Genomic DNA, 11,848 nt, shown 5'->3' on the forward strand with positions numbered 1-11,848 from the left:
AGTTATGCAGTTTTGGACAGAAAAATCACACATTTATCCGGTACTCCGACCACTTGCTGATCTTCTACACGCTGTACCCTCAAACCAATGTCGAACCGAAGCTGCATTCTCATCCTTATCTTACATTCGAAACCGATACCGTATGTCAATGCAGTCTAAAAATATTTCGAATATTTTGATGGTTCGATTAAATAAAGATATTTACTATGAACTTCGGGAGGAGCGTATTCAGAAGATTTTAGGCTAGAATAAGAAGATTTTCTTACCATGATCAACAACAACGGTGCATTTAAATAAATTTATCTAAAAAATACCCAAAGTAAAGAAGTGCAATTGATGCTTAGTTTCAATTAAAAAGAATAGTTTACTTAGTTTCTAGTTTTGAAGTGTGCAGAAATAAATATATTGTTGTTACGTTGCTAGCTTGAAATTCCAAATAAAAAATAAAATTTTACATAAAAATATTGCCAACCAAGCGATGGTATCATAAATTATGATAAAATGTGCATTTGATCAAGTCAATAAAGTAGCATTTTTGTTTACAAGAAAAACACAATCATTTTATTCTTGTTTACATAATCTTCATCGAATTGTACATTTCAATACTAAATTTCTTGTTGATTCAATTAGTTCTCAGCTCATTACATTTGGTTTGCACGTGTTTTTTGAAGTTTTCCATTCGCAATTTGTCCCGGCCCACACGTTGTTTGTAGAAATCTTGAAAAGAAGTAGTCTCTGTTAGTTTTATTTATATTTTTCAAAACTAAATTCAATGAAACTCACATTTAACAATCTTTAAAAGATCCAAATCGAATTGTTTTTGTTTCAAATTGTTGACACTGAACACAGAAAGGAGAAGCATCTCAACGAATGTTTTATCGATGTTGACGTTCTCCTTGCAAGTAGGACTTTTGTTGTAGTACAAAAGTCTATCAACTATTTCTTTTGTCAGTTTGAATCGTTGGCCATTATTTGCAGTGTAAATGCGGTCCCCTTTTGGCTGCAAAAAATAATGAAGTGCATTTTTTTACAAACATTTTCCAAAAATAATTCCGTTTCCATTACCGTGCTCATGAAGGCGAATCGTCCTGAAATCACATCAAGTTCCTTGATTGGTCGATGTCGTATGGCATGCCCACGGTCTGTCAAACAAATGACGTCTTCTGTTGAACTATCTACAGCATTCTGATGTGCATCGGTTTCACATCTTTCTGAAACATCACTTATTGGTGAATTTGGTGGTGTATGTAAGACCGTAGGCGACGTGGTGTCTGCGACACTTATTGATGTGATTGTCACAACTTTTGGTCGTTGCTGTTGTGGTTGTTGTTGTTGTTGTTGTTGCTTTTCTTGGACTCTCTGTTGTGAACTTTTGCCCGACGTGTGTTTTCCTAGTGCACTTCGGTTTATTTGTCTAGCCGGCAGTGGTTTTTCATTCAGTCGCCGCATATTGTAAACGGCCGGATCGATTCTTCGTCGACTGTTTTTATACTGCGTTGCCTCTTGACGGTTTCCTATTGAAAACATTTTTCGTTATGGATCTGCCAAAAACTTGAAATTCAAAAGTAGTAAGTGATTTATTTATACTAACCGAAAACCTTCAGCAATCTGACGTTGTAGCATGCTTCATTATTTTCATCAAACCGGTGAGAAATAGGCAAATTGAAATTTGGAACAGCTGTGAAATTCTTCGACCAAAACAAAACGTGAACCTGGTTACGATTGATGCGGTTGTTAAGCGATTTTGCAAGATTCAGTTTGAAAACATTTCGTAGCGGAACTACTACTACTTTAGGATAATTACATATTTTTGCAACGACAGTCAAATTTTCCATATTATTTATTTTATTTTCGATATATACATATTGGGTCTGGGAATTAATCGTGTCGATTTTTCAAAAGGTGGCGTAACTTTGCATGGTTGTATCGGGCAATACTTTTTTCTTTTTCACATGAGTGGTCTAGTGTCAAACTACAAAAATCATCATCTATCATTTCATCGAAGTTTGGATAAACATTTTTTTTTGCGCCTTAAATATGTCAAATTTTGTACCGAAAAAGCAACATTTCCCGCAAGCATTAATTTTTGGCTTTCATTTGAAGAAAACTGCGGCTGAAGCGCATCGAATGTTGGTGGAAGCCTATGGTGAGCATGCTCCATCGGAACGTACATGTGAACGGTGGTTTTCACGGTTCAAAAGTGGTGATTTTAGCACGGAAGACAAGGAACGTCCCGGCCAGCCAAAAAAGTTTGAAGATGCGGAATTGGAGGCATTGCTCGATGAAGATTCGAGTCAAACTCAAGATGAGCTTGCCAGAGCATTGAATGTTGACCGAAGCACTGTTGGATATCGTTTAAGGGCCCTTGGTTTCATTCGCAAGTTGTCAAATTGGGTACCACATGAATTGACGCCGGCTCAAGCTGAAAGGCGTTTGGTGACTTGCGAAATGCTGCTCGCTAGGCACAAAAAAAGAGGTTTTCTGTATCGAATTGTCACTGGTGGCGAAAAATGGATTCATTACGATAACCCCAAGCGCAAAGCATCGTATGTTAAGCCCGGCCAACCAGCAACATCACAGCCAAAACAAGAAATTCACGGCGACAAGGTAATGCTGTCTATTTAGAGAAGTGGTCAAACCATCGATGGGCCTTTCTACCGACAACAATTGATACGTTTGAAACAAGCAATCAAAGAAAAACGCACGAAATGGGAGACCAGAAAAGAGACATTGATTTTCCTACATGACAATGCTCGGCCACACATTGAGAAATCGGTCAAAAACTACTTGGAAAATAGCGGATGGGAAGTTTTGGCTCACGCCCCGTATAGCCCAGACCTGGCTCCTTCCGACTACCATTTGTTTCGATCGATGCAAAACCATATGGACGGAGAGCGGTTCTCTTCAGTTGAAGAAATCCAAAATTGGCTCGATGCATTTATAGCCTCAAAAGATGAGGAATTTTTTAAGGCAGGCATCCGTCAATTGCCCACATTGTGGCAGAAGGTCATCGCTTCCGATGGACAATATTTTGATTGAAATGTAATTTCATTTTGGTATTCAAATAAATGTTTGAAAATTTAAAAAAATCGACAAAACTAATTCCCAGACCCAATAGAAAAAATCTCTTCAAAATATAAAACTATGTTAATGAAACATGCTACTGAACGAATTCGTCTTTTCGAATGTTTCAATCGAAAGTCGTAATGTCAGATGTAAAGTCAAACTGTCAGACGAAATTGACGTATGTAATGAATACGTATCAATCCGTATTACAATGCGCAAACAAATTTAATAATTTTCGGTGTCGTATATTTTTTTTATGCATTTCTACTATCATTCTTCATTATTGTTATTATATTTTTGTTTTTTTATGAATAAAAATTCAATAAAAATATGCTCAGGTGCCGCACTTGAGTTTTATATGAACTTAGGTGCCGGCACTTGAAGTGAAGGCAGGCACCAATTGTGGTGCGCGCCATCTTCCGGTGCGTATATCAGCTCTGATTTCTAAGTTATTACTTGATGCGTGCGGATATAAACGATGAAAAAAATGATTTTTCCCCCTAGGGTTTGTACCATGCTCGCCTGCTATAAATCATATTGCAGTGGCGGGCGTTCTCCACTTGTTTCCATTGTTTTGGTCGGCCATTGTGTGATTCCGACCAATCAGATCGGGCTTTGATTCCGTGATTCTATGCTGGACGGCATTATCGCAGTTTGAACCAATCACAGAGCTCCGTTGATAGGCTACTCTGTCAAGCCTACTCAAACACTCACACCAGACGTGTGCAAGGGGGGGTTATTCCGGTTTTACCCCCCCTCTAGGATTCCAAAATGTGGACCCCCCCCCCAGCGATGTGGAAAAATTTACACTAGATATAATCGATTTTCAAAAGTGAGGACCTTTTTTTTTTTTTTAGTCCTCACTTTTTTCGGAGACTGGTTTTACACTAGATATAATCGATTTCCAAACCCCCCTGGCAAAATCATTTTACCCCCCCTAGAATTTTTGACCTTGCACACGTCTGACTCACACGATGCTTTTCGTTGCCGTCTGTGTGAAACGTCTCGAGATTGAAAACAACTGATGTTTGTCACACTCAAATCGAATGCACTCTGGATTCAAGTGTACAGATTTACATTTTCGATATGTTATCAATATGTTATTGCCCGACATATTTATTATTATGTTATGTTGGGATTTTTTTTATCTTAATAACGTTATTAAGATTCAGCATAATAATAACATAATATGTCATGCGTTATATCGGGTGTTATCTTAATAAATCCTAAGATTCGGTGGTAATAACATTTTATTAACTATAATAATAACATATTATTAAGATGGATTTATTAACTCAATTAATAACATATTATTAAGATGCAATCTTAATAACGCTTTTTTCGCGCATTCTTTTCCCTAGCTGGAGAGAAAGAAAGCACTGTACGATGTACACACCTATAACAATGCAGACAAAATATGGTAAATTGATCCTTTCAAGGTCGGGACTGGCGATTTCCTAAACTTAATGGTTAAGTTCAATACATGATAATTCCGTTTCAAAGAGTCATTTTAATTTCATTGCAACAGTGCAAAAAATTCATGTGTGTAATCCGCAGAGAAAAAACAACTTGTCAGTGCTCCGGCGAAAAAAATGCGCGAAAAAAGTGTTATTAAGATTGCATCTTAATAATATGTTATTAATTGAGTTAATAAATCCATCTTAATAATATGTTATTATTATAGTTAATAAAATGTTATTACCGCCGAATCTTAGGATTTATTAAGATAACACCCGATATAACGCATAACATATTATGTTATTATTATGCTGAATCTTAATAACTTTATTATTATGTTATGTTGGACCAATATATCGGCCGTTATTATTATGTTATTAAGTATAATTAATAATATGTTATTGCCTGTAAATCTGTATTCAAGTGTTCATATCGATTTGGATGCGAGTCAATGCTATTTTAATTTCATTGTTTTCTTCTTTTAATTTATTTTGGTGTTTACTCCAGCTGACAGAACATTAATCCGCAGCTTCCTTCGACATTTTGAGTGGACTATGGATTTTACTGAGGGAATGAGGTTTCTTTCTTCTGCAGACCAATCGAGGAAAAAAATGACTTTGTTGTTGACATTGTGTTCGGTGTACCGTTTTCGCTGGTGTATTTTGTGGCCGTAAAAAGCATTTCCGCGGCTTTTTGGATGAATTTGTGTTATTCAACGACAGTATTTTACCCAGCAAGTGGAGAATATTAATTCTGTGTGTTTGCTCCCTTTGTTTTAGGTTACTCGAACCATCGTTGATGCTTAGCAACATGTGATGCATTTGGATTTGCTTTGAATTGGCATCGTGTGGACCTCATGATGTGTTTTCTTTGTTGTTGTTTCCTTTTCTTTTGATTGCCACCCAAAACAGAGAGAGAAAAAACTCATGTAACCTGGTTGAAAGGCCTTCTCTCTGTGGTTTCCAAGTGGTTAGCTCTTTCATTGCCAACAAACTTCGTTTTTTTTCTTTTCGTGTGTCACCCGACTGGACGTTTATTGTGATGCGGTTATTCTTTGTTGTGGATAAAACTCGGCGGCATTTTGTACGACTGTTCATGTGGTAGAGTGTATTGTGCTGTGCCCGGCGGCATTTCTTTGTCGTTTCGCTCGGATTCCATATCATTTGCTGGTGTGTATTTGTTTTTTCTGTTCCTTCCTTAAACACACACCACTGCTTTCTGTCGCTTGATTTAGTTTTCAATGAGTTTTCTTCCGGTGCACTTACCGGTGGTGGTACCCAACTTGGGATCTACAACTTTGCTTCAGACACTATCCCCCTATATACCTCCTCCAGGGCTTATATTTGGATCCATATAAAATCTTACCTCACTTCTCACCATATGTTCAGGGTATATCTCAAAACCTAGGGTAGATAGGAGCATACTATCTTCGGAGGATTTGTAGCGCCCATCAAGCCCGACAAACTAGGCTAGGCCTCACTTTGATATCTCTATCCCAATGGGCTCAAAACCGAACAAATATAGATTTTTTTATACATTTGTATGGGAAATCCCCCGAAAAGCCATTTTTCAGTGTTTTGGTCAAGCCAAACTGTTATTTTTTGTGAGAAAAATGTGGATTTTCAAACAATCGAACAGCTACTTACCCATAAATTTGATCTAAAATCGACATTTCTTGAGATTTTCCTCAAAAATGACACAAAAGTATCGAAAATTATCAAAATATCGATTTTTCAAGGTGCTAATAAAACCACTATTTTTTCGAAAAAATGATCACGAATATCTTAATAAAAGGCAGAAAAAAACCTTCACTATTGTTCTATATCAACATCTCCAATGTAATTAAGCCAACACATGTCGTTTTGCAATCCATTGAATTTTTAGTGAAACCTTAAGCTGAAAATAAGAAAAAATGTGTTTTTAATTTGTACGTCTTTATTAAACCGAAGCATGTTCTACAACTTGAGGTTGCAAATCTTGTTTGGTTCTGAACTTTGGCATTTGATTTCGCGATTGCAGCGTGTTCAGTATATACCCGTTTCTATTTTCGGGGCCAGAGATCGCTGCGGAAGCCTCGGTTACGAGCTTCACGCAGCGCTCGACTGCTTGTGTGTGGCAAGGGATTTCGTTTAGATCTAATCCGAGATCATGCTGTAATAGCTTCTTCTCGGCTTAAGTCTTGGGATCGTCGGAATCAAACTTCATCTTCCGTAGAATCGGGGGCATGGTTTTCGCTTCATTTTCCCAATCGATCAACTCTTTGTAACTTTTAGCCTGAACATTGAACAATCGGAAATAATATAAATTTATTACAAATTTGAAACCGATTGCTTCATTTTTCATGCATCGTTGGTTTTGTTCCCGGTGTGAATGAAGTTAACATACCTCGAAATCCACTTGAGGTGGCCTGAATTTGCGAACGCGTGCAGTATCAACTTCTTGATTTCTTATTTCCAAAACTTTCCTCCAGCCCTTTTCTCTCGTTCGTTCATTGTCATCATTCAAAATAGCCAGCAATACGTTTTCGGGATGTGCAAAAAATGCGTTGGTTTGAATTGTGTCGCGTACTGATGACTTATATTTGCCTTGCAGGAAGCTACAATTCATCACAACATTGGTGAGATGTACTGCGCCAAAAACGCACGAAGACTTCGCTTTTATATTGAAGTGAGTAGGCGCATAAATTTCGGGAGGTTTCTTTGTCGATATGTACAGGCGACATAATCTGTTTGCCAGCGTTATGAATCGTGAATGTGACAATTTTCCGGGAGAACGGTTTGCGAAATTCGAATCACAAAACCCATTCGATATTATTGAGCACGCGTCGTAAAGGTAGCGCTGATCTGTGCTCAATGATTTTGATATTTCCGACAGTTCTACCTCACATTTAAATGGAATCGATCGAAATTCAACAACATCGTGGAGTTCACAATCGACCAATCGCTCACCAATAAGTCCGGTGTATGTCTTAGGTCCGTTCGTTCCATCATCAAGCGTCTTTAGCATATTGCGGAGGGGAAGCTCGTTGAAATGTAGTAAACATATCAGCCATAGTGGTCGCCCCAGCTCCTTCTCGATGAGTACAATTACTCCTCCAATATGGCCAATGTTTACTGGACATCCATCGGAGCCGGCTACCAAGAGTTCTTTGATTAATATCGAATGGTCCTCCAGATATCGTAGCATGTCGGTTTTAACTTGTAGAGCATTGCCTCTTTCCGCAGCCACGTAACCAATATACTTTGAACCCGGCTGCTGTACCATAGAAAAACGCTCTTCTTTTCTCGTCACAATTTTGTTGTTTTCGTACACTTTTGTCGAGTCCTTTCTGCCATCAAAGTAAAGGGCCAATAGTGGCATTCTGTTGTTCTGCTGTGTGTTTATCGTTTTTTGTCGTTCATGTATCCGATGTCTTCTGACCTTGTTCGAATCTATCACATATTTGGCATTTTCATGATCAATAACGTTATAGTCCATCAATATTGCATTTCCGAGAGCTGCGACGACTGTGTTTGAAATGTGGTACCGATCGGCAGTTCGTGAAGTGTGGATTAATTTCACATTATTTCTTTGAGATCGGTCGATATTTTCAGCAAAAACATCCCGAGAACGACCATTGCGAACGGTACGCTCCATGTTTGATTCGGTTTCACAAATGATTGGTGCATTGATTTGACTTTCAAGTTCATCATAGTTTTGATCTAATAACGGTTCTTCGTTTGCTGGAACACTTTCAGGCAGTGTGAATATATTTTGCGCAAGTACGCTTGAAATAGATATTTTCCGACAATTACGTTGGTCGGAGATGAACTTTTGCAGTGTGTTTGGAATTTTTCTTTCATTTGAACAACAACACCGTTTGAACGAGTTACATTTGCAAGTCGAAAAATCGAAAAGTTGACTCGAAGCGTTCTACAACAATCGACAATCAAATACAAACGATAACCAAAACACTGAAAAATGGCTTTTCGGGGGATTTCCCATACAAATGTATAAAAAAATCTATATTTGTTCGGTTTTGAGTCCATTGTGATAGAGATATCAAAGTGAAGCCTAGCCTAGTTTGTCGGGCTTGATGGGCGCTACAAATCCTCCGAAGACAGTATGCTCCTATCTACCCTAGGTTTTGAGATATACCCTGAACATATGGTGAGAAGTGAGGTAAGATTTTATATGGACCCAAATATAAGCCCTGGAGGAGGTATATAGGGGGATAGTGTCTGAGGCAAAGTTGTAGACCCCAACATGCGCTACAACATTGCTTATCATACTTAGGTGGTATCATGTGTTAAATTGGGACTTATACCACGTCGAAAATCGGAAAACTTTGGTCTAGCCGGGCCATCCAGGGTGTCCATATATCGAAAAATTCCCGAACAAAAGTTGCTTCTTTTAAGGCCATAAATTCAACGCCCCACCCCCATTTAAAATCCACACTAGATTTCAATGTCGATGCACCCTATTGAATAGTCGACCATTTACTAAGTTTTCAAGCGATAGCACATTGTTACCAAGTTTGACATCACAAAAATTCAATTCGAAAAATGCAAACTCTTCAAGATATTGCAAATACTGTTTTGGGCGATTTTCAGTGGGACCAACACTTATTGAGGAACCAAACATTCACCGATTTTCAAGTGTAAGTATTTATGTAGTGATTATGTATTACATGAAAAAATAGAACAAACAATAAAACTAATAGTTCATATTAATTATAGCGACGACAGTTTGGTGAGAGGTTTGCGCAATTTGGGCATTACAAGATGCTCTCAAATCCAGGTTAAAATGTTTGCCGGTTTGCTGCAACGCAATAACATTTTTGCTCGCGGACAAACGGGATGCGGTAAAACTTTGGGCGCTCTCATCTCTGTTCTCACGCGAATTATTCGCGATAACGCCAAACCACAAGCGGTTATCATTTGCTCGACTCGTGAGGCTTCAGTTCAATTACATGAACTCGCAATCGCATTGGCATCTGAAATCACAGTGGAAACAGTGATTCAGAGCGAAAATGGTAAGTTTGATTATATATTTTATTCAATCTTTCCAAAATACATACAGTGTCGTGCAAAATAGAGTACGATTGAATAAATCAATTTTTTCCAATTACAATTGGTATCACTTCAAAAGGTGAATGCCCAGGTGATTATTGGCACACCAAAAGAAATAGACCAAGAGCTGTTGAACATAGTACTATAAATACAAGCTTTATGTCAGATAATGGAATTGTAAGTGCACATTGGTGCCAATATTCAAAATATCAATTTGTTTTATCTTCATTTGATACACATCACAATATCTGCTCGCCGATAACAAGAAAAAAAATTGCTTCACTTTTCGCTCAAGCTTTATTGCAGAATTTTTGTGTACTGATAAATTCGTACGAGAATAATTCAAACACAAAAAATCTGCTCCAAACATTGTACACAACATTTTTTATTTCACATCAAAGTCTCATTCAATTCAAAGAAGTGAGGTTATGTTGTAATCATGTCATAATGGATAAAATGCATTACAAACACATAACCTCACTTCTTTGGATAGAATGAGACTTTGATGTGAAATAAAAAATGTTGTGTACAATGTTTGGAGCAGATTTTTTGGTGTTTGAATTATTCTCGTACGAATTTATCAGTAAACAAAAATTCTGCCATAAAGCTTGAGCGAAAAGTGAAGCAATTTTTTTTCTTGTTATCGGCGAGCAGATATTATGACGTGTATCAAATGAAGATAAAACAATATGATATTTTGAATATTGGCACCAATATGCACCTACAATTTCATTATCTGACATGAAGCTTGTATAGTAAGTACTTTGTTCAACAGCTCTTGGTCTAAAATGGCATCCTTTTCAATTATGCGCTGTTTCGACATCGAAACAATAGGCATGCTCCTATTGGATGATGTCGATGTGATCAATGCGACCGATTTGGTGCGAAAGCACATAACGGAGAAGTTGCACCCAGATGCATTGCGTATATTCACTTCACTGCGAGCAAGTGCGTCGGCCATAGCTGGCCTGGGCTTTGACATTGTGTCAGACTGTCAACTTCCAAATATTACTCAAACCTACATATAGTTTTCCTAACATTTTTCGATTTTTTTCAGTAAAAGTGTTTTTAACAAAATTCGATTTTAAAATTTTGAGGTTTTGGAATTGAATTTTGTTCAGTTTTCCATGAAGAATTTTATGGTGGTTTCAGTTTTCATTTATGATGAGTCGTTTTGAAAAATTTGCCAGGTTAATAACGAAAATATGTTATTAATATGTTAATAAGATCGGTATCTTATTAACTAGCATTTTTGGGTTAATTTTTCAAAATGCTCAATCGAAGCTTCAAACTGAAACCACCACAAAATTCTTCGTGAGAAACTAAACAAAACCCGAATTTAAAACCCCAGAATTTCAAAATCAAATTTTGTTGAAAAACACTTTTCCTGAAAAAAATCGAAATATGTTAGGAAAACTATAAACCTACATGATGTGCCATTCGATTGTGCAAAAAATCTATGCTGTTATTGCTGCCCACAAATTGCTGCAAAATTCCAACGCACAAGGCATAATATTTTGTCGGGTATGATATTTTTTATTCAAGTTGAAAAGGTTTTTTTGATCAATTTGATTTTTGCTTAATTTTAAATTGTATTACAATTTGTTTTTGTTCCACAGACACGTGAGACCATTGAATTATGCGTGCCGATTCTGAAACTCAAAGGGTGCTCGATTTCAATGATTCATAGCCGAATGTCAACGGATGCGCGTGCAGCTGCAATGGACATGTTTCAATCGGGTGAATCCACATTGATGATGTCCACCAATTTATTGACCCGTGGAATGGACTTCCCGCCTGTTCGCATCGTGGTCAATTTTGACTTGCCGGATGATCCAAAGAGGAAGACATTCGACGGAAAGGCATACGAATCTCGTATTGGAAGATCCGCTCGTTTTGGTAATAAGCAAACTTAGCTACTAGCTCGAATATGTAATACATAAATTAAAAAAACCTGCATATAATATATTTTCCCTTATTTTCAGGGCTGGAATTCTAAGTCATTCCACCAAAATCGTTCGGAATTATTTTTTTCGTACATAAGACCATATTGGAGTGAAAGAGAGAGATTCAACTATTTTTCAGCGTGCCACCGGAATTATCCCGATAACTCAAGGAAGAGTGGATTGTGTGAGAAATAATTCCGGTGGCATGCTGAAAAATAGTGGAATCTCTCTCTTTCACTTCAATATGGTCTTATGTACGAAAAAAATAATTCCGAACCATTTTGGTGGAATGACTTAGAATTCCAGCCCAGGTCGATCTGGTTTGGC

The 11,848-nt window shown here is 37.4% G+C and overlaps 1 protein-coding gene and 1 long non-coding RNA gene across 2 annotated transcripts; one reads left to right on the plus strand and one right to left on the minus strand.

Moving 5' to 3' along the window:
- Positions 1 to 629: 629 nt before the first annotated feature.
- Positions 630 to 1,269, minus strand: LOC129572071 (uncharacterized). The gene is made up of 3 exons (XR_008688390.1): positions 1,066 to 1,269; positions 784 to 1,000; positions 630 to 717 (listed from the first exon to the last, which is right to left on the minus strand). It is a non-coding gene; the product is annotated as an uncharacterized LOC129572071 (long non-coding RNA).
- Positions 1,270 to 11,003: 9,734 nt separating this feature from the next.
- On the plus strand, positions 11,004 to 11,574 carry LOC129572069 (uncharacterized). The gene is made up of 3 exons (XM_055451976.1): positions 11,004 to 11,099; positions 11,195 to 11,474; positions 11,561 to 11,574. The coding sequence occupies exons 1-3, from the start codon at positions 11,004 to 11,006 to the stop codon at positions 11,572 to 11,574; spliced, it is 390 nt and encodes a 129-aa protein (XP_055307951.1).
- The last annotated feature ends 274 nt before the right edge of the window (positions 11,575 to 11,848 follow it).

This window comes from Sitodiplosis mosellana, unplaced genomic scaffold (assembly GCF_009176505.1).
Source record: "Sitodiplosis mosellana isolate CC-2019 unplaced genomic scaffold, AAFC_SMos_1.0 Smas_scaffold_4077, whole genome shotgun sequence".
Taxonomy (NCBI): Eukaryota; Metazoa; Arthropoda; class Insecta; order Diptera; family Cecidomyiidae; genus Sitodiplosis; species Sitodiplosis mosellana.